We start from the raw sequence: 22843 nt of genomic DNA, 5'->3' as shown, positions 1-22843 counted from the left end.
TCGAGGCTCGAGGAACAGAGCAAAGCCACAGTCCAGGCCCAAGCAGGTGAGGAGGCAGATGGGGATGAAGGGGATTCAGTCTCAGGAGAGACAGAATGCCTCGTCTAGCTGAACCTTTCTCTAACCTGTTCAGAAAACATTTGTTAAGTACCTACTATGTGTCAGGCCCTGTATCGGTAACACAGCCACGGGCAAACAGGGGCTCACAGGCTGCTGATGGAGAGAGACTCATACCAGTTGGAGAGATCAGAGCGCCATGGGAGTCCAGAGGAGGTTTCTGACCCTGCGCTGGGGGAGTACGGGGTGAGGAAAGGACCACTTGGAAGAAGTGGCATCTGAGTTTAGCATGAAGGATTCAGCGAAGTCAGCCACAGAAGGGCAGGGAAGCATACGCCAGTTAGAAGGAACAGAATGTGCAAAGCACATCTCAAGAAGACCAGGTGTGCGCAGAGCTGAACACAGATCAGTGTAATTGGAGGGTGGGAGGGGAGCCTGCGGCTGTTGGCAGGGGCTGGGCCACATAAGACCTCATGGTGTGCAACGGGGAGCCATGGGTGGGTTTTCAAGTGAGTGAGTTGATCAGATTGGCACTTAAAAAATTCTCTGTGGCTACTGAGTAGAATTGGCAAGGGCAGAGGTAGAAGCAGCAAGAGCCCAATGAAGAGGCCTGGGCAGTTCTGGGCAGGAGATGGTGGTACGTGGACCAAGGTGGAGCCATGGGCTGGAGAGAAGTAGGCAGATACAGAAGTTATTTACGAGGTAGACAAACCAGGCATTGGTGGACACCAGCAGGAGTAAAAGAGCAGGGGGACTGGTGTGGACAGCTCCTAGTCTTTGACCCTTCGCAGGTGGCATCCCTTTTCACCCTCCCAACAATGCCAGGATGTAGGACACGAACATTATCCCCACTTTCCAGAACAGAAAACAGGCCGGGGGGGGGGGGTGGAGTGACAGCCAGCCAGTGGGAGAACCCATGTTCCCTGCCAATGGACCAAGTTATCTCCTATCAGCTCTAGAGGGCAGAGGGCTGAGAGGAAGGGCAATGACTGAACCATGAAAGCAGAGTACATAGAAGAGTTGTTTGTGCTGAACCCAGTCTGTTTGGCTCTCGGGCCCAAACATTTCCCATTTCTCCAACCTGGGGACACAACTAGGGTAGAGGGTGGTCTCCATGAGAAATATCCTTGAAATGGCCTTCTGAGATCATGGCTCTTCCTGCCCCCAAATCTACTGCACCGAGTGGCCCCAAATGCATCCCTGCCCCAGCCCAGAGACTGCACCCACCAACCCGGCCCTGTTCTTGTCCCTGTCTACTTCTGTTAACCATAATAGAAAATGTTCTCACCCTCCCTCTGCCACTTACCAGGAAATTACTCCTGGGATTAGGATGTCTGGTGGGTAGGGCCTTGAGTTTCTAGAACTGGGGAAGGGAGGGGCAGGCCTGGGATTTGAGGGCAGGAATCATGGCTGTGAGGTGGGGCCCAAGGCATAGTGGGACGAATGAGATCCCACCGTTTCCGCCGAGGGTCTAGGCGTTGGTGTGGCTATAAAAGCGTGCCCCTCTCTACCCACCTCTGCTGTTGTCAGCCCCGACTAGACGCAGTTTCTGTGTGCCCACCCCAGGGATGGGAGGGCCCTGTTACAGCCCTCCCCATTTCTCTGCCCTTCCCGGATCCCTGCCCTGTGTGAGTAGGGGCTTCAGGGCTCCCAGGAGACCCCATCTAGGACTGAACTGCTAATCCTACCTTCCTGAGCTTGACAGAGAAACACCATCTGTGCCTACTTCTGAAGACCAGAGCCCTTGACTCTGCTTCCAGACTCCTCCTTGCTACAGTCATTGGGGAGGGTTGAGGACCCGCCGCTGCTCAGCTTTCAGCACCTCCTGGGCGGACGACGCCCTGGTGTGGAGGTGTTCCTGAACCCCTGTCTCTGCGCTTTCCTGCAGCTAGCTCCTCGCATCTCATCCACCCGGAGTCCCCGAATCTACCTTCCCTTTCAGCACCAGGAGAAGGGACAGAGCCTTAGCGCTGGGGATCTCCAGAGCCCCTGTCTCCCAGCTCTCCATTCGGCAGCAACAGGGAGGACAATCTCTGTCTTCACTCCAAGCTCATGTCTTGACCCTTTTTCACTCGGCACTAGAGGGGAGGACAGCAAACCATTTTCTGCTCTCGGGGTATCCCCAGCCCCTGTTTCCAACCCCCACCCCCAAGTTCTTCTTTCCGTGCTGTCCTTCAGCACCATCTGGGCAAGGACAGCTCCTTGGTGTCAGCCCCACCTTGAGTCCCTGTTTCTACCTTCTCCCGCCTCAGCACCTCCGGCGCGGACAGCTGCTCGCTGTCGCCTCCACCCCCGGTCCTGGCCCGACCCGGGCGGGCGCAGATACTCCTCGTTCTCGGGGCTCCCGTGCCCTGCTCTCTCTGCTCCCTGCTCTCCCTGCCGCCTTCTTCTGGCGCATGGAGACCCCAGGGGTCCAAGAAGGGGAGGAGGCATCCAGCGAGCTGAGTCGCGTTCGCAGCCGCCAAGGCATAGCCAGACCCCCGAAGCACTTGTGGCGTCAGCCCCGGCGCCCCATCCGCATCCAGCAGCGCTTCTACTCGGACCCGGACAAGTCCGCGGGCCGCAGTGAGCGGGACCGGAGCCCGCGGCCCGGGCTCGAGAAGTCGCTGCGCTCCTGGCCCACCTCCTTCTACAGGCGGTAGGTGGGCGGGGGCAGGGCACTCCCAAGGCGTGGGGGAGGGGCGCGCGGGGCCTGGCGGGAGTGGGGGAGGGTTCTTGCTTCTCCAGGGGCGGGGGTCTCTGCTGCTTGGCTTGAGGCCGGTTCTTTGGAGGAAAAAGCTGCTCTTTATGTGGGTTGGAGCTGGAGGGTTTGCTTATGGGTTTGTGACTGGTTGCGTTAAGGTGCAGTTGCATCTGAGTGTGTGTCTGAGTCTGAGCAGTTGCACCCGTGTGTACTCCGACCTGTTGTGCGTGTCCAGAGCCAGCTGTGTCTGTGGCTGACCGGATGCGTTTGGGTGTGCGTACATCGCTGCGTACGTGCCTATGTGTCTCCCCTTGTGGTGCCCATGGGTGTGTGACTGAGGGTGATCTCACTCTGACCCAGCTGGGTGTCCGAGGGTCCTCCAGATCTTGGAATGTCCTGGGACGTGTGTGGGGTTGGTGGTCACCGTGAGTATCTGAGGGCACCTTGGGGAGTGTGTATGAGAGGACCAGGGCTATCCACAGCGCTGGGGGAAGGAGCTTCTCTATGGTCTGTCTGGCCACCCCTCTCCACCCTGCCCCCTGTGACCTGGGGAGGAGAAGAGCCTCTTGGGGAGACTGAACACAGCATGCTTTTTCCACATCAAGAGGGATGGGGTGGAGATGGGGGGGGGCGGTGGTAAAGAGGGAGGGCTGCTGCTCCTTTTTCATATAAACCAAGGGGGGGGGTGGCAGGCAGGGGAATAAGACAGAAAACAAACACAGAGAGGTAAAGCAGGGGCCTTAGAGGGACCAGAGATGGGAGTCTCAGGGCTAGAAGTCTGAGGAGGTGGAGGGTTGAGAAGCAGGATCTAGAAACCCCAGGCCTTCCTCGAATGGGAGGGGGAGCCACCTGACTCTAGGCCAGATCTAGAGTCCTGGGTTTGAGGCCAGGCAGGGTGACGTCAGATGAGTTGCTTTCCTCTCTGGATCTTGATTTTCATTTTTCCCACTTTGGCCCACGGACCTCCTGGGGCCACTAACTTCTTACTTGGCCGACAAGCCTGGACTAACACTCCCAGCCTGGTCCTCTAGCAGCCCTGGGAGACATCTGGGGCAGATGGGCCCCATGGCCCAGAGGATTTGGAGCTGTTCCCAGGTGACCCAGCAGGCCCCATGCCCCCACCAGCCCCCGCCCCCCCATCCCTCAGCTCCTCCTGTCCCCACTCCCAGTGACTCATGATTTTCCATCTTCAAGAAAGAACAAACAGACGGGTTTGGGCCCATCTAGGGGGAGACTCCAAGTGGCTCCGGAAGGGAGGGGACTGTGTTCCTGTGAGTGTGTGTGCGTGTGCACGTGCATATATATGCCGGTGTGGGGGGGAGGGTCTCAGCCCTCGGGGAAGCTGGGCTCAAGGCTAACCTGCTGTGTGGTCCTGAAAAAGTGGCAATGCTTCTTTGAACAACAGTGTTGACAGTGAGATGCAAGCACGAATCTGTACTTTCTACATTTTGTCTTGAACTTTCTGTGTGGGAGCCTCGTCCCCAACTCTGGCTGTCCTCCCCACTGCCCCAGGCAGATCATGTGGTCTGGGAGGATGCTAGCATCTGGTTCAGCAAGCGTTTATTAAGCACCTACTATGTGCCAGGCTCCAGTACTATGTACTGGAGACTCAGCCGTGGGTAAACAGGTGCTGACAGGCTGATGGTGGAGATACTCACACCAGGGGGAAGTAGCACAGAGTGACCTGTGTTGCCATGGGGAGAGGTCAGGGTGCCAGGGGAGCTCAGAGGAGGCTTCTGATCCAGCACGGGGCAGGCAGGGGGTGAGAAAAGATGGTTTGGAACAGGTGGCATCTAAGCTTAAACTGAAGGATGAAGAGAATTTAGCCAGCGAGAATGAAGGGAAGGATATGCCAAGCAGAATGAATAGAATGTGCCGAGCCTCAGGAGTCAAAGAGGACCAGAACAGCTCTGTGAAGAGCTGAACACAGATCACTGTGGCCGGAGGGTGGGAGGGGAGCCTCTCTTATTCATTTACATACTGAGTGCCACACACCGAGGGCACACTGTGAGCAAAGGCATGTCCTTCCTGCCTTTGAGGGTCTAGTGGGCGAGGCAGATCCAGATCAAATAATCATGGCAGGAAATGTGAAACTGTACCTATGAGAGAAGGACGCTCAGAGGATATTTGCCCATCTAGTTAGGGAGGGCTTCCTGGAGGGGGTCGTGCTCCAGTTATGACCTGAAACACGAACAGTCAGCCGGAGAAAAGCATTTGGGCACAGGCATGGGGTGGGAATGAACCTGGTTGGTTCAAGGAACAGTAAGGAGGGGGGGGGGGAAGAGGCTGGAGCAGAGGGAGCCAAGAGGAAGGAGGGGGGTGAGGGAGGCTCAGACCTCAAAAGGTTCAGACCATACAAGGCATTCAGAGGGGTGGGGGTTGAGACAGAAGGGCAACGGGGAGCCATGGAGAGGGTCTGGAGCAGAGGAGGGTGAGATCTGCCCCATGTGAGCGTCTATAACTGGACTCAGCCCCCACCCTCCTCCCTTTGTCTAGACTCTCCATGGGGACTTCGGCAAGTCATGGCTCTTCTCCAGACCTCAGTTTACTTGTCTGTAAAATGGGCACAACAGCACCCATCTCACTGGGGCCATCTGGTGGCAGAGGAAAAAAGTGTCTGCCCAGGGAAGGAACGCTCAAAGGGGGGGCGTGGGGGGTGGGGGGAGCAGATTCCAGTGATATGTTAAGGGCACTAGAGTGCTGGGCACTTCCTCAGGTCATGCAGCACACAGGGACAAAGTCAAGGTGGGAGTCCTCACGTCCACCTCTCCTTCAGCCTCAGCTCTTTACCCGGCTGGGTTCGGGGCTTCCCGCAGTCAAGCGTACAGGCTTCAGTTTCTCCATCCAAAAAGCTATTAATAGAGCATTACTGTTAAAACTGTTAATAAAATATTTAAAGTTGAATCTATGAATGTTTCAAACCATTAAACTGTTAAAACTTCTGATCAAACATGAATGTCAGAGTAGCCTCTGGGACTCCAGAGGGGCTGGAGCCAGTTAAGCATTAAGTGGGAGAGGGCACAAGCTAGGGAGCCCTCCTGCCTCGGCTTGAATGACCCTGGCCCTACCACTCCCCCAGACAAGTGAACACCGCCTCTCTGTGCCTCAATTTCCCCATCGGCAAAATGAGCACGATAGTCCCCACTTTGTAGAGTTTGCTCTGAAAATCAAATGACTTTTACATGCACAGCCCTTGGCTCAGCTCCAGGCTAGTAGGAAGCAGTTTGTGTCGAAGCGTTTCGTCTTAGCTCTCCGTTTCATGGCTGTGACTTCTGGGGAGGGACGGAGTCTCTCCGTGCCTCAGTTTCTCCTTGGGGACACCAGGCAATTCCAAGCCCCTCCCACGGGGCCGAGGTGATATCAAGGCTCCCCTGACCCTGTCCCCAGTGCCTCCACCAGGCTGATCCTGGCGGCCTCTATCCCCTGGGGACCGGCTATAATTAGGTCCAGCCACAGTAGCTACAGATGGTATTTTTGTCGTTGGGACAGCAAGTCTGGTTCCCACCAGGTGTCCGGTTGCAGGGCCATGGGAGCAGGAGGGGGTTCCCAGCCAGGCCCTTGAGACTCTCTGCACTCCTGAGCCCCAGCGGGACCCTACTTCTCTGAGCCTCCGTTTTCTCACCTGTACAATGGGGACAATGCGATGGCTGGGAGTCAGGAGAGAGTCAGAGTTCTCCTGCCTGTAGCACCTCAGGTGTCCCCGCCGAAGCTCTAATCACCCCCATTGTATCTCACATTCCCCTAGGAGTGCCAGAAATGGGGGTGCCGTTTGTCTAAGGACCCCAAAACTCATGAAGTCCCCTGGGGCAAAGCCCAGGCGGGGGAGGGGGTGTCATCCCACAGCAGGGACACAGATGCCTTTAGAGCTGCCTCTGCCTAAAACAGGCGCATTCGAGGTCCTGCCTCCGAGCGCGATACCCTGAGACTTGGTTTCCTTTCCTATGGAATGGGGCAGGGCCATCCCAATGCCAGCATTCAGAGGATAGAGCACCTGCTACAGACCCCTGGAACCCCCCAGACACACACCTCCCTTTCCGGGCCCCCTGGGGTCCCTCCTGGGGCAGAGGAAAGGCAGTTGATGCTTCACAGACGGAAGACCTGGCGAGAGTGGAGTGCGGATGTTTGTCTAGTAGGAACAGCAAAAGAGAGGAAAGAGACGGGGCCTGGGGAATGTCAGAGCGGGTGGGGGTCATGCGGGGCCTAGTGGACGGGGACTCAGAGAGGGGGAGCTGGGTTTGAACCCTGCTGCCCTGCAGCAAAGCCTTGTGCCTGTTACTACCTCCCTCCAAGCCTCAGTTTCTCCACCTGGCAAAGGGTTAAGGGTCTGTAGTTTCTGGGCAGCGCCGAGTGGCTCCAGGCCTCATTGTCTCCATATGGGAAATGGGCAGAGGGGCACTGGAAGCCCTGTGTGAGACGCGGGCAGCCCCTCGGTAAACTCCGTGCCTCCGTGACCCTCTCACAAAGGGGGACGCTTCCCTTACTGACTTCCGCATTTCACTCTTGTCGGCCAAGTTATCAACCCCAGAAGCTGCTCTAATTAGGGGCATTTAGGCAGAGAGAAGTGGCGTAAGATCCGGGTTCTGGGACCCACGGGGCCACCCCCAAAGGGAGGGAGCGGAGAGTCGCGTCCAGCTCAGTGCCTCAGTTTCCCCCATTGGTCCCGGTGGGGGCCTCAAGGAGAGGTCCCGCGGCGAGGCGGGGCCAAGCGCGCCCTCTGCCCCCTCCCCGCCGGGCCCCGCCCCCGCGGCTGTCCAGAAAAGGTCCCGCGCAGCCCGCGCTGGGTGCAGCCTCTTTGCGGTCCTGGCGATGCAGGGACCCCCCGCGCCCGCCCCGGCCCCCGGGCCCGGCTCTCCCCGGGGCTCCCCTCGCGGCTCCCCCGGGCTCTTCCGGAAGCTCCTGGTGAACCAGAGTATCCGCCTGCAGCGGCGCTTCACTGTGGCCCATCCGCTGTGGTGAGGCGAGGAGGAGGGCCTGGCGGGGGTCGCCAGAACCGCCAGGCTGGAGGTGGGAAGGGCAGAGTCAGGGACAGCTGGAGCCGGGTGGGGAATCCGGGTAGGGATGCTCTGCCCCTCCCTCTCTTTCTCGGGATCTCTCTCCCTCTGCCCGCTCTCGGTCTCTCGTACTTGGAGACTCTTTCTCCATTTCTGTCTCCCTCCACCCGCTGCCTGTCCACGTGCCCTGGGGACCAGCGTCTGTCCCTTTCCAGATGTGCAGCCCCGAGCCGGACGGGCTGAGGCTCACGTCTCCTCCTGACCCTCGTCGGCCGGGGCAGGCGGGCTGGACGCCCTGGCGGTGAGGGGAGGAGGAAGTGACTCCTCCCCTTGGTCTCGCTCCCCAGTCGGGTCCCGGAGCCAGCGACTCGATGGCCCCCGGGGAGGGCGGGGGGTGGCTCACGCTAAGCCCTCGGTGTCTACAGATGAAGACCCGATTTGACGGGGCCTTCGAAACAGGGCGTTCGCAGCGTAAGCGGGCGAGTTGTGTGTCCCACGGTGAAAGCGGACCTGCCCTCGCAGAGCATTGGCTCCGCGCAGCCCCGCACGCGTCCTACAAAGACTCGACCGGGTTCGAATCCCGACCCCTTCAGGAAGCTGTGACCTCGTGGGGCTCGGGGGCGAGGCTGGGGCGGGAGGTGGGGCTCGTGCGCGCGGACCGCGTTTGGCGCCTTGCGCTGGATTCGTGCCCCGTTAGTACTCACTTGATAATTTGGCACCTGGCGGCTCAGGGACTGGAGGTCCCTTCACCAAGGTCACACGGCCAGCGACGGCTGGCAGGGTGGAGGGAGTCGTGACCGTGGTCCTTGATGGCTCCATTTCAGCCCCGGAGGGGTTGGAGGGGTGTCCCAGATCCCGGAGAGCGTCCCCAGGGCACCAGACGCCCGCGAAGAGGGGTCCCTGCGGAGGGAGAGAGGTCCTCCCCGGAGAGAGCTCAAAGGCGTTGAGGGAGAGCCACCAGTCCCAGAAGGTGAGACTAGAGGAGGGTGGGTTCCTCCGAGGCCCTCTTGCCTCAGTTTACCTAAGACGCGCGATTCTCATAGTCCAGGCGACCTCGCTCCGCGCCGCCCGCGTCATGGAATCACGGTGTGACCCCGCCGCTCCGGGCTAAGTTTAGAGCAGAAAGAAAAACAGCTTTTCTCGCGGCGCGAAAATCCCGGCCCAGCCCTTAACCCTCTGCACCTATTACTTGGATGCGAATCCAGCACCCTGTTGCCTCTCCTGGCCTCAGTTTCCCTCTTGATCCATAGATTTGCTCTTCCAGAACATTTGAGGAGAGGCAAGGAAGGGGTAGAGGTGCACCACCCCCAGGACTCCCCCCTCCGAGGGCAGGACTCCCCCCTCCGAGGGCCGCTAGCCCTCCAGAGTGTTTCGCTGCCCGCCGCCAAGCCCCGGCCTGGGCAGGGCAGGGTTAAGAAGCCCCGCCCCTAAGGGTGACGTCACGAAGCGGGAGCTCGGAGGTCCCAGCAGCCTGGGGATTCTCAGGGAGGCGGCGAACTCGAAAAGGCCGAGAGCAGCCGACGTAGCCGAATATGCCCGAATTCACCCGAGTGAGGCCGGACGAAGCCGAGTACGCCCGACTCGGGTCGAGGGCCACCCGGACTTGCTCGGAAACCTGGCGCTGCCGGATTTCGGCGAGCATGACCGAATGTAGCCGAACCTTCCCGAGCGCGGTCGGACGTATCCGAATCTTACCGAATTCACCCGACCGAACCTATCCGGACCAGGCCCAAACCTCTGTGATCTGACCAAACTCAGGTCAAACCTGGCTGTACTTGACCGACCCAGACCGAATCCGGCCGAACTGGACAGAATCCTGTCGAATCCCCCACCCCCACCACGGTCTGAACCGAATCCCCCGCTCAGAATCTTCAGGCTGGTGCTGATCCTGGCCGGTGGTCTGGGATGGGGTCCCTTCGCAGGGGACGAAGCGGACACCGGCCCTTAGCCAGGGGCCCCATGTTTGGGGCGGTCTCCGGTGTCTTCCTGTCTTCGCTTCTCCTGCCTATCCCCTTCTCAAAAGCCCATGACCCCCCCCCCCCCCCACACAGATGGCCCCTCCTCTCCCTGGTTGCTAACTGCTCACTGTCCTAACTCCTCTCCCACACTTCTGTTTCCCCGGGCCCCTCCCACTTTTTCTCTGATCTCTAATCCCAAGGGGTAGGGGTGTAGATTCCCCTTACCCAGTCAGAGTGTGGCATGATGGAGACACAAGGGCTGACAGCTGGGAGGGGGTATTTTCCCCAATATCCGAAACAAGGGGCACCCGAGGGAGGGACGTTGGTGCTCCGGGCAGAGGGCACAGCCTGTGCAAAGGCCCGGAGGTGGAAAAGAACAGGCAGAGCGTTTGGACCTAAAACGAAGCAGGCGAGTGGGGAAACTGAGGACAAGGCCAAGTGAGCTGGGGGCGTGGTCGTGGAGATTGGGGCCGGGCCATAAGGAATGGGCTGGGGCCTGGGAGCTGGGGGTGGGGACAGGTGATGGGAGCATCTCCTAAGCTGGCTGGGGGGAGCCTTGGAGCGTGTCAGATCTAGGCAGGACCCTGGTCTCCAGAAGGGAAAACCCAGGAAGTCATTTCCGGTCTCCGTGAACTTCCCATGGGACCTCGACCTTAATTTACACAGTTGCCCCTCGTCAGGTCCTCTGTTGTAACTCCCTAAAAGCCTCCTCGGGGAAGGAGTTGTCCAGAGAAAGGCTGAAACCTACCCATGGTCACACAGTCACTTGGGGACAGATCCGAAACCCATGTCCCAGAGTCCAGGTTGCTCCCAGTGGGAAAGGCTCCGGGGTACAGATGTGGAGACAGAGGAATGGGAGGCACGCCGTCCCTGAGTCGGGGTGTGCCTGTGGGGAGGCAGACAGGCCGGAGGCTATTCTGCCCAACCCACCGAGGCCCCCCGGGGAGGATGTGACAGCGGGTGTGGGCCACAGCCAGGCCTCCACATGCCAGGACCCTCGGCACTGACCATGCCTAATCTGCCTTCAGCTTTGATCTGGAAAATGGACTGTCATGCGGGAGAAGCACCCTGGACCCGCAGGCCGGGCCTGGCCTTGGCCGGGTCATCCAGGCGCCTGCTCAGCACGGCCAGAGGCGAGAGTCCTTCCTGTACCGCTCCGACAGCGACTACGACCTCTCACCCAAGGCCATGTCTCGGAACTCCTCTGTGGCCAGTGATCTGTGAGTCCAAGACGGATGGGATGACACCTCCTTGTTCGTCCCTCCTTCCTTAATGTCTCCATTCAGCAAACCTCCTTCAAGTGGTCACTTGAGCTGGGCTTTGAAGTTTAAGCAGGTGTTTTCCAGACAGCTCCCTTATTCAGTCGAGCATGCTGAGAATGATACCCAGTAAGTCTGTGTGCTTGACTTTAGCCTGGAGTTCGGTGGCGATCCGGAGATGTTCCATGACAGCAACCGAACAAACACCTTGATTTGAGCTTCGTGGTAGCCACAATGAAAAGAAAAACACGGTGTATGGAAACCAATTTGACAATAAATTTCTTTTTTTTTATGAAATTTATTGACAAATTGGTTTCCATACAACACCCAGTGCTCATCCCAAAAGGTGCCCTCCTCAATACCCATCACCCACCCTCCCCTCCCTCCCACCCCCCATCAACCCTCAGTTTGTTCTCAGTTTTTATCAACGTTTATTTATTTTTGGGACAGAGAGAGACAGAGCATGAACGAGGGAGGGGCAGAGAGAGAGGGAGACACAGAATCGGAAACAGGCTCCAGGCTCCGAGCCATCAGCCCAGAGCCCGACGCGGGGCTCGAACTCACGGACCGCGAGATCGTGACCTGGCTGAAGTCGGACGCTTAACCGACTGCGCCACCCAGGCGCCCCTGTTCTCAGTTTTTAAGAGTCTCTTATGCTTTGGCTCTCTCCCATTCTAACCTCTTTTTTTTTTTTTTCCTTCCCCTCCCCCATGGGTTCCTGTTAAGTTTCTCAGGATCCACATAAGAGTGAAACCATATGGTATCTGTCTTTCTCTGTATGGCTTATTTCACTTAGCATCACACTCTCCAGTTCCATCCACGTTGCTACAAAAGGCCATATTTCATTTTTTCTCATTGCCACGTAGTATTCCTTTGTGTATATAAACCACAATTTCTTTATCCATTCATCAGTTGATGGACATTTAGGCTCTTTCCATAATTTGGCTATTGTTGAGAGTGCTGCTATGAACATTGGGGTACAAGTGGCCCTATGCATCAGTGCTCCTGTATCCCTTGGATAAATTCCTAGCAGTGCTATTGCTGGGTCATAGGGTAGGTCTATTTTTAATTTTCTGAGGAACCTCCACACTGCTTTCCAGAGCGGCTGCACCAATTTGCATTCCCACCAACAGTGCAAGAGGGTTCCCGTTTCTCCACATCCTCTCCAGCATCTATAGTCTCCTGATTTGTTCATTTTGGCCACTCTGACTGGCGTGAGGTGATACCTGAGTGTGGTTTTGATTTGTATTTCCCTGATAAGGAGCGACGCTGAACATCTTTTCATGTGCCTGTTGGCCATCCGGATGTCTTCTTTAGAGAAGTGTCTATTCATGTTTTCTGCCCATTTCTTCACTGGGTCATTTGTTTTTCGGGTGTGGAGTTTGGTGAGCTCTTTATAGATTTTGGATACTAGCCCTTTGTCCGATATGTCATTTGCGAATATCTTTTCCCATTCCGTTGGTTGCCTTTTAGTTTTGTTGGTTGTTTCCTTTGCTGTGCAGAAGCTTTTGATCTTCATAAGGTCCCAGTAATTCACTTTTGCTTTTAATTCCCTTGCCTTTGGGGATGACAATAAATTTCATATATTGAAAAAAAAATTTTTTTAATAAAATTAAAAAAAAAAAAGAAAAACATGGTAATTTCCGCCTTGCCTCTCTTAAGACCTCTGCTGCCCGTGGTTCACTAGTTGTGAGATGGGGCTTGGTCAGAGGAACTCTGGTGGCTTTCAGACTAGTCAGGTGAGGGGAGCATAGGGGACCAAAGGTGGAGTCATGTGGGGAGGTCACACTCAGTAGAGGGCATAGTCTGGGTAAAAGCTGGAAGAAGGCGGTGGGTGTGGGGGGCCCCAGGGGCTCAGTCGGTTAAGCATCGGGACTTCAGCACAGGTCATGATTTCCCAGCGCTGAGTTCAGACCCGGCATCAGGCTCGCTGTCAGCGCAGAGCCTGCTTTGGATCCTCTGTCTCCCTCTCTCTCTCTCTACCCCTCCAATGTTCGCTCTCTCTCTCTCCAAAATAAATAAACATTAAAAAAAAATATATGTATATATGTATATATACATATATATATGTATAAAAAGCTGGAAGATGGGAACCAGCGTGAGGGCTTCTCTTGGCCGCCCTTCCTGATGTCCCGTCTCCCCCCCGCAGACACGGAGAAGACATGATCGTGACGCCTTTTGCCCAGGTGGGTGCCCACCATTTGCCCCTTCTCCCCTGGGCCAAGCGGGGAGAACCGACCCCCGCTTTCCAGCGCTGATCGCGCCCCTTCCGACAGGTCCTAGCAAGTCTGAGAACGGTTCGGAGCAACGTCGCAGCCCTAGCCCACCTGCAAGGCCGCGGGGCCGCCACGTACGCAGAGGGCGGGGCGGAGGCGGGGTCAAGCCGAGAAAGAGAGGGGGCCCACGAGGGCAGGCATCGGGGCGGGGCCTGCGGGAGGGAAGGGCAGGAGGGGGCGGGACGAGGCCTAGAGGGGCGGGGCCTGAAGACAGGTGGGCAAAGCTGCGGTGGGGCCTGACCCGAAATAAGGTGGCCAGCGACCTGAGGGACGGGGCGAGGCGGGGCAAGGGGTGGGTGGGGGCGGGGCCTGGAGGACTTGGGGGCGGGGCCCATGAGTGAGCGAGGCCGTCCGTACCGCAGGCAGGCATCGGTCGAAAACCCCCTATTTGGCAGTCAGCCCCCTCCACTTACAGGTAATGTGCCTGCCCCTTCCCCTTCCTCCCACAGCTGGACGGCTGTGAACTTCCTCTCCATGGCGACCTACTCAGCCCATGAGTCCTTAGGGACTTGCTAATTGTAATCTCCAGAACACCTTTGGGGGTGGGGTCTGCCATACCCATATCACAGATGGGGAGGCTGAGGCCCAGGGAGGGGCAGAGACCTGCCCATCCGTGGTCACACAGCTACTTGGGGACATGTCTACCACTCAGATCCTGAGGTCCTGAGTGGCCTTATTGGGAAGGGCTCTGGGGCCCAGATGCAAGAGAAGGTGGCATGAGGGCTGCGGGGTCCCCAAGGCGGGGAGGGGGGAGGGTGAGGCAGGCCTCCTGACCAGCTCGGCCCCCAGAGGACACTGGGCAGAAGCTGGCTCTGGAGACACTGGACGAGCTGGACTGGTGTCTGGATCAGCTGGAGACACTGCAGACGCGGCACTCAGTGGGGGAGATGGCCTCCAACAAGGTGAGGAGGGCCCGATAGCCCAGATCGTTTGCCTCTGGCCACGGTGCCCCCATCATCACTGTCCTCACCTTCCCCTGCAGTTCAAGCGGATGCTGAACCGGGAATTAACTCACCTGTCTGAAACCAGCCGCTCTGGGAACCAGGTGTCCGAGTACATCTCCCGAACCTTCCTGGGTGAGCTGTGGTGGGTCACTGCTTGAGCAACACAATAGAGGTAGGAAGAACCAAGAAAAAGAAAAGACTTCTCTTACAGGCCTCCTGGGGAGACAGAGCTGGACATGGGCACTTCCAACCCCATGGGTCAGAGCTGTTCCAGAGAGAGGAACAGAAGGAACTGTTAGGTGGAGGGGCATATTAAAGCTAGGGTTTTGAAGCACGAGTAGAAGTTTTCCAAGGGAGACAGGGAGTGAACGAGACAGCTGGGTCTCCACCTTGGGAGATGGAAAGCACATTTGGCTTTTGGGGGGAAGATGCTGAGCCCTGGTTGCCGACGGGCGATATCAAACAGAAGAGGTCACTGAGATCAGCCATGAACGGAGAAGGGTAGCTACGGGCCCGATAGGGACTTTACTCCAAGCTCACTTTGATCCAGATGAAAAAGAAATAGGTTGATCCTGAGGTTTGGCAAGGTCCGTGACCTGCGGCGAGGCAGGATGACCCCAGCAGGTGAATCAGTTTCCCTGAGCCCCGCCCTGCTCCATCTACAGACCAGCAGACTGAGATGGAGTTGCCCAGGGTGACCCCCACGGAGACCCCAAGGCCCATGTCCCAGATCAGCGGCCTGCGTGGGCTCCCCCACAGTGCCGGCCTCTCTGCAGCCACCGTCCCACGCTTTGGGGTCCAGACTGACCAGGAGGGGCAGCTGGCCAAGGTGGGTCCCCAACTGGAATACCGAGACTTGCCGTTGAGTCCTGGCTCTGTGTGGATGCCCTGCCTTGGGCCTCAGTTTGCCCACCTGTAGATTGGGCAGGTGGGGCTCAGCATAGGACCCGAGGCCCAGTGGGGGATGTCAAGGGTCCAGAGTCGGAGCAAGCTGGGCTGGAGTTAAGCTTCAGTTCTTCGCATTTTAGGAACTGGAAGATACCAACAAATGGGGGCTCGACGTGTTCAAGGTGGCAGAGCTAAGTGGGAACCGGCCCCTTACAACCATCATGTTCAACATCTTTCAGGTACCTCCCCGCCCTTGGCTTCCAACGCTACTGGGGCTTCTTTCCTTCACATCCTCCTACCCCCAGGCCTCGGGGGACACTCATTCTTCAAGTCCTCCCTGATCCCCCCGAATGGCATAATGCGAGCTGTGTATTGAAGGACGAAAAGGAGTTCACTAGGTGGAAACATGCATTGGCAACAAGCCTCAGCCCGGAGCCTGGCCCTGAAGAGACTCAGGGTTGGAGGGAAGGACTGGACGAAGAGAGCCCCAGGCTTGTGAGGTCGGGGATAGACCAGAGGGGCAGGACAGAGACCAAGGGAGTTCGGAGGGAGAGCAGGGAGGGCGTCCTGGAGGAGGGGGCATTTGAGGGACGGATAGGAGCTCAGAAGGAGAGAACGCATAGGAACGGTGTATGCTGCTGCCCCAGAGGCCAAGGCCTTGACTGGAGGCCTGTGATGGACCAGGAACGAGACCTGCTCAAGACATTTCAGATCCCAGCAGACACACTCGTCACCTACCTTCTGACGTTGGAGAGTCACTACCATGCCGATGTGGCCTACCACAACAGCCTACACGCCGCCGACGTGGCTCAGTCCACGCACGTGCTGCTGGCCACACCTGCCCTTGAGGTACTACCCTAAGTCTAGAGGCAGCCAGGGTGGGTGCAGGGTGCAGGGAGCCCACCCCCTACTTCTCACGCCTCCTGCCTGCCCAGGCCGTTTTCACAGACCTGGAAGTCCTGGCTGCTATCTTCGCAAGTGCCATCCACGACGTGGACCACCCTGGGGTCTCCAACCAGTTTCTCATTAACACCAGTGAGTCGGCGGTGGGGCCCCACCTGTCAATCACCCGACCCCAGACCCACCCATTCCCGCTCTGGGCCTCATTTCCCCGTTTGTGAAATGGCTGGGACAGTCCTCCCCTTTGGTGCTCAGAGCAGTTCCAGGTACACAGTAGGTGCTCAATACGTGAGACAATAACAAACGTGGCAGGGCTGATCCGGGGCCACAAAGGTTTGAAAGTTCGGGGTCCTTTGAGATGTCGGAAACACTCAGATAATTACTGGGTGCCTCTTGTATACATCCTTGGAGAGCCTGGGATGAGAGTGGAGCCTTCTTAACCACCCCAGAATCCAGTTAGATGGTGACTCAGTTGTTCATTCAACTGGCACTCGGTGCGCACTGCCTCCTGCCACGCCGACGCCTCAAGGGGTCCCCGGTCTCGAGGAGGGAGATCTGAACACCGATGTCCCCGGACCTGCAGTCAGGGCAGGGCTAGGGGGAAAGACAGAATTCTAGAAGGCTTCGCGGAATGGAGGGCATCAGAGTTGGGGCCTTCGTGCGCGAGTAGGAGTTTGCCTACCAACTCCTTTGGGTGGAGGTGGTGGGTGGACAGGTCTTGAGGCTCTCTGCCTCCCCCACAGACTCAGAGCTTGCGCTCATGTACAACGATGCCTCCGTGCTGGAGAACCACCACTTGGCCGTGGGCTTCAAGCTGCTGCAGGCAGAGAACTGTGACATCTTCCAGAACCTCAGTGCCAAGCAGCGGCTGAGTCTGCGCAGGATGGTCATCGACATGGTGAGGACACGGCTGTGAACGGGATGGGGGTGATCTTGGCCTGGCTGGGGGTTCGGTTGGACCTGGACATGTCTCCGCTCTGAACCTGAGCTTCCTCCTCTGTAAAATGGGGCAGTGACCATCCAAGCCCTGGGTGAGGGTCACCAGACCCTTGCTTGGGGGAATGAAATCCTGGCAGAGTTTCATAAACTGAGTTTCTGGGGTTCCAGGTGCAACTTTGTTCTGAGCCATAAGTCTGTCCATTTGGTATTTTTCCGATCAAAAGACAGCAGTAGGCTTTGGGGTCTTGTGTCTCATTCGTTAATTATTTTACTTATTATTATTATTACTTTAATTAAGTAGGCTCCACGCCAACGTGGGGTTTGAACTCACGATCCTGAGATCAAGAGTCGCATGCTCTGCAGACTGAACCAGCCAAGCGCCCCTCTTTCATTAATTTAACAAGCGTTTATTGGACACCTCTTGTGTGCTTGCCCTGTGCCAATGACCAGTAGGAGACTCAATGGCCTGTGGAGGAGACTTTAGGAGACTCAATGGCCTGTGAGGGAGAGGGACCCACAGGCAGAGCCACGATGAGAGAACCCAGAGATGGAGCCGTGATGGGGGGAGGCAGGGGAGTACTCAAGGCTGGGGAGGGCTTCCCCGGGAGGGAACACTGAAATTGGCAGGACTCGCAGGGTGTGGCGGCCATGAGGTAGGGAGGAGTGTTTCTAGCAGAGGGAACAGCTCAGAGGAAACCAAGAATTAAAAGTTTGGTGAGGTGGTCTTGACTTGGGGCCTTGGGCAATAGGTACCCCCGGTAGGAACATCATTTCGGGCAGGTGGGAGGTTTGGGGAGAACTTTTGAGATTTTTCTTTGATTCTCAGAGGAGCCCACGCACTGCGTGTGGATCCCTCCTGGGCTGGCTGTGCTCGGGTCCAGTGAAACTGATTATTATTATTTTTTTCAGTTAAGTTGAAACAGCTGTACTCAGAGCTGAACTTCCCTCCAAAAGTCTGAAAACAGCCCTTCTGGCCGCACGGTGGCCACAGGGGGGCTGGGGAGCACCAAAGGCAGGTGCCTGCTGGTTTCAGATCCACCTGTGGCTCCGGTGGCCCTCTGAATAAATCCCCCACTCCTCCCTGAGACTCATTGCTCCCCTCAGCTGCCACCGCAACTGCCTCCTCTGTGTTCCCCAGCTCACCCAGCACCAGGGCCTTTGCACAGGCTATGCCCTCTGCTGGGCTTCACCACTGCCCTCGGGCACCCCAGCCCCCGGTTTAATTTCTCTCCCAGTGCCCTGTCCCATGGGTGGGATGTACCCTCACGAACCCAGCAACCTTGGAGAAGGGACCGTTGACTCAGCTCCTCTGGTGAACTGGGTTTGCCCTGAATCTTGTGACATCCCCCCATTTCACAGATGAGGGTCCTGAGGCTCAGAGGGCTAAGGAGCGGAGTGGGCGTGGGGTCTGGAAGGTGGGGCGGGCGCAGTCCTCATCCTCGTCATCTTGTCTGCTCCCAGGTGCTGGCCACGGACATGTCCAAACACATGAACCTCCTGGCCGACCTCAAGACCATGGTGGAGACCAAGAAGGTGACAAGCCTTGGAGTCCTGCTGTTGGACAACTATTCTGACCGCATCCAGGTGTGTGTCCAGATGGGCCCTGGAGCCTCGGTTTCCACGGCTCTCACCTAGCTTTGCTTACGAAGCACCGGCTGTGCAGCCAGCTTGAAGAAACGGAGGCACCCAGAGCCACACGCCGACGCCTTGGCCCTTCTTTCCCACCCGGGCCTCAGTTTCCCCACCCGTAAGATGGGGGTGTTCGTGGCGCCAGCCTCTTGCGGAGGCTACCAGGCCTGAGAGTGGCCCGGCCCGAGCCCTCCCGAGCCTTGGTCTCCCCAGGTCTTGCAGAATCTGGTTCACTGTGCTGACCTCAGCAACCCCACCAAGCCGCTGGAGCTGTACCGCCGGTGGACCGACCGCATCATGGCCGAGTTCTTCCAGCAGGGCGACCGGGAGCGTGAATCAGGCCTGGATATCAGCCCCATGTGTGACAAGCACACCGCCTCGGTGGAGAAGTCCCAGGTGTGAGGGCCCCTGGGCTGAGCCACCAGCAGGCACCGGGGATAGGGGAGGGAAACGCTGGGTGAGCCGGCCGCGGGAGTCCTGGCTTGACCACAGCTGGCCAGTGAGGGGAAGTGGCCTAAGGGTGAGGTCTGCCCTGGGCTGTGTGGAGTCAGTCCCGGGGGGCATTCCCTCTGGACTGCGGGGAGAGAGATCCGTTGCAGGGGGGGAGGGATCCGTACGGGAGGAGTTTGGAAATACCTGTTTGGGTGCCGTGGAGGCGGGGGGAACCCGGAGGGGCTCCCAGTCTGGGGGCCACATACATCCGGCCCTGAGGGGAGGTGACAGGGATGAGGTAGGGAGAAAGACTTAGGGGTTGAGGGAGACCAGAAGGGGCAGGAGCGGTTTCCCAGAGGAGGGGCTGTTTGAAGAGGGTTTTGAAGGATGAGTAGGAGTTGGCAGCTGGCATCCCAGACAGAGGGAACAGGCAGGGCAGAGGCCTGGAGGCCGGACCAGGTCTAGGTTCCACGGTGACCCACGCCACCGCTGCCTTCCCCACCTCCCTGCCCTGTATCAACCCACAGGTGGGTTTCATTGATTACATTGCACACCCACTGTGGGAGACGTGGGCTGATCTCGTGCACCCAGACGCACAGGACCTGTTGGATACACTGGAGGACAACCGCGAGTGGTACCAGAGCAATCTCACCCGCAGTCCTGTGGATCTCACCCGCCCCGAGCAGGGTGGCCCCGACAGGTTCCAGTTTGAGCTGACTCTGGAGGAGGCAGAAGAAGAGGAGGAGGAGGAGGAGGAGGAGGGACCAACATTGGACACGGAGGTCTCGGAGTCACCTGACACTGAGCTGCTGGTCCCTGAGGCCGGCCCAGACCCTGGGGCCCTACCCCTGGACAGCCAGAGGCCTGTGGGCAAGCCCTGCGTGGACCATGAGGCCAGTGTGATGGCTGAGCCCTTCGGGACCTAATGGCTCCTGATTGGGTGGGTGGGCCTTCCAGGAAGAGGTCCGAGGTGGCCCCTGCCTTGCCTCTGTCCGCCGTCCCCACCCCCCCTACCACTGAGGGAGAAAACCAAGCTTTTAGTTCTAGGCAGGCCTCACGGTCAAAGCGAAGGCAGCTGGCTGGGGGCCAGTCTGAACCTGGGTTTGCTGAGAGAGCTCTCCAAGGGGCTGGGCTGGAGGCGGCCTCTCCCAGCACCCTTGGGATCTCTCCCTCCTGGGCTTCCACCCCCGGTGTGGAAAGAGGGTGTCTTGCCAGGCCCCTTGTCCACCTTCTCCAGCGGCCACTCTTGAGGGACATCCATCACTTGGTTCGTTCACCCTTTATCACATGTTTATTGGGCACCTGCTGTGTGCCGGGCCCGGGCCCGCTGCGTGCTCCTAGGGTAGCCGTGCACGAGGGGGTGGGGAGGCAGCCCCCAGGCGATGCACCCCCACCTCAGGCGCCTCGCCTTCATCTGCCAGGCAGCTCCACGCAAGAGATTGGAAACTCGAACGGGAGAATTTTCAGCACCAAAGCTTTGTCCCAGACCCGATTCTGGCTCAGGAGCTCCGGTCGGGACCAATACGGAGCAGGAAAGAGGGCTCTGTGCCGGGAACTGTCTCTGAAGACTGACTTAGCTTATGACCGCCTGTGCACTCGCTGGTTGTTGCTTTAAGTGGCTGTAGTTTCTGTCCTCGGGTCTGTGGGTTCTGTTCTCCCTAGCCCCAGGACCCCTGCCGCCCGCCTTTTCTCCCTCTTACAGAACAGCAACAAAGCACAGAATCCGCCCCCTCCCCCAACGGCAAATCTCTACACCTCCTGTTTCTGAGGATCCCCCAGACTCCCTGTAGGGGGAAGGGGGCCTCTGACGCTTTCTTTCCAGGCACAGCCCCTTCTGGGCCTCAGTTTCCCCTCCATGGCCTGATCCTAGTACTTGGGTAAACTTTGGTTGGAGGGTGGTGTCCGTGACCTCTCCGAAATAGCTTAGAAACGTGGGGCACTGAACGTGTCTCTGGGGTGAAATAAACCTATCACCCAAAATTAATGCCGCGCCCATCTCAGGGATGGGCAAACGGGGTTGGAAAGAGGGCCGTTTGGCCTGCTGGGCCGCGCAGTTGGGAGCTGGACAGTAGCCAGCGGCGCCCCCTGGCGGACGGAGGCACGGAAGGGAGGCCGGGCGAATTCGGGGATTCTCCGCGCCTTACCCGCCGTTTTTCGGCTCCCCCCGACGTCGAGCTCATGCTGAAGGGGCCTGCTCTGTGCTCCAGGATCAGGTTCGATTCCCGCCTCCAGAAGCCTCAGTATCTCCCCGCCCCGCCCCTCGTCGCCTGCCTGAAGAATCATACATGACACAAGTCATCAAGCAGCCTCTGGCTTCAAGGACAGCTGGCTTCATTCCTAAATAATTCCCTTGATGATTCCATCCCACTGATATGATTCATCCTCAAGTAATGATCAAATTCCACAGAGGGAGAATTAAAATTCATCTGGGTCACGAACTTGGTGCGTTTCCTTCCAGACTTTTAAAAGGCAGAGATTTAGGGGCCCCTGGGTGGCTCAGTGGGTTAAGCGTCCAACTTCGGCTCAGGTCATGATCTCATGGTTGGTGAGTTCGAGCCCCGCATCGGGCTCTGTGCTGACAGCTCGCAGCCTGGAGCCCGCTTCGGATTCTGTCTCTCTCTCTCTCTCTCTCTGCCCCTCTCCTGCTCGTTCTGTCTTTCAAAAATGAATACACATTAGAAAAAATTAAAAAAATAAATAAAAGGCAGAGATTTAGGGGATTTGTATTTATAATTATTTCTCCTTCCCCCCCCTTTACTTACAAGTAATATGTGTTTACTGTAGAGAATTTGGAAATAATGGAAACATAAAAAAAAGAGAATAAAATTCTGCTATAACCTTCCTGTAGATCATCTGCCTTCAGCCTCTGACCTTATTTCCCCATTTTTATTTTGTTTTTGTTTTTTTTTTTCTCTCCACCTATTTATAAGAACATATGTTCCCCTTCAATTTGGGTCACAGGCATCTCTCTCCCTCCTACTGACCGCACTCCACCCATGCTGGCTTTCCATACCCCAAGTTAGGGCCCCACCTCAGGGCCTTTGCACATACCGTGCCAAACCACCTGGATTGCTTCACCCCCACCCTCATTCTCACTGGTTGGGTCTCAGGTCAGCGTCTCCTCCCCTGCACGGTCCTTCCTGGCCCTCCATCCCAGGCTGGCACTCGTGGAAGTTCTCGAGGATTCTTGGATTCATGTCCACCATCGTCTCCACACCCTGATCCCCCTAGGCCTGGGCCAGGCCCACCACACCATCCTCAGTATCCCCTAGAGATGAATATTGACAACTTCAAGTCTCTTAACCTCTCTGAGCTTGAGAAGAGTGTGTCCTGAGCCACGCAGCGAGCTACCTGCTTGAGGTGCACATTAACTCTGTCTCTTCCTTCTCCCATTTCTCAGATGTAGAAACTGAGGCCTGCAGAGGGGGTGAGTGAAGTTGCTCACATGTTCAAGGCCCCCCACTTTCTCCCGTTTAGGGTCCTTACCAAGGGACACAGTTTTCGCCTCTGTGGCCTACTCTGTACCTGAAGAGGAAGGCTGGAGAAGGGCTTCAGGGCTCCTTGGAACTTTCGGCCCTTGTGACCTCCTAGGGTGACTCTCAGGGCCTCAGTTTGCCCTTTCTCTTAAGGAGACGTTGCCTGGGCCTCTCCTTGGAAAGGAGAGTTGGAAAGAGGCTGTCCCTTGAGCTTGTTTAGTGAACATTTGCTGTTCCCTCTTTCTGGAGGGAACAGCTCGTTCTTCACGTTCCTGCTCAAATGGCACTTCTTCAGAGAGGTTCCCTAGCCTCCGTGGCCAAAGGCAGCCTCTCTCCAATCATTCATTCATACATGTCCTACCATCACAGGGCACTTACTGTGTCCACAGGTCTAGGTGCCGGGGACACCAA

At 57.5% G+C, this 22843-nt stretch overlaps 1 protein-coding gene across 2 annotated transcripts; it reads left to right on the top strand.

Annotated features, from left to right (window-relative positions):
* The first annotated feature begins 940 nt into the window (after positions 1-940).
* Positions 941-21803, top strand: PDE4C (phosphodiesterase 4C). Of its 2 annotated transcripts, none has more exons than XM_043587049.1 (15): positions 941-2695; positions 10718-10909; positions 13098-13134; positions 13225-13298; positions 13587-13639; positions 14014-14126; positions 14207-14300; positions 14834-14997; positions 15197-15295; positions 15741-15905; positions 15992-16091; positions 16700-16854; positions 18357-18479; positions 18738-18920; positions 19484-21803. In XM_043587049.1, the coding sequence occupies exons 1-15, from the start codon at positions 2454-2456 to the stop codon at positions 19880-19882; spliced, it is 2193 nt and encodes a 730-aa protein (XP_043442984.1). In that variant the 5' UTR covers positions 941-2453; the 3' UTR covers positions 19883-21803. The 2 variants fall into 2 exon arrangements, with proteins under 2 accessions (XP_043442984.1, XP_043442982.1); XM_043587047.1 differs by lacking the exon at positions 941-2695 and adding an exon at positions 7314-7692.
* The last annotated feature ends 1040 nt before the right edge of the window (positions 21804-22843 follow it).

The sequence above is a fragment of the Prionailurus bengalensis genome, chromosome A2 (assembly GCF_016509475.1).
Source record: "Prionailurus bengalensis isolate Pbe53 chromosome A2, Fcat_Pben_1.1_paternal_pri, whole genome shotgun sequence".
Lineage (NCBI taxonomy): Eukaryota > Metazoa > Chordata > Mammalia > Carnivora > Felidae > Prionailurus > Prionailurus bengalensis.
Note: the sequence above shows the minus strand (reverse complement) of the source record. Positions and strands in the feature narration are given on the sequence as shown.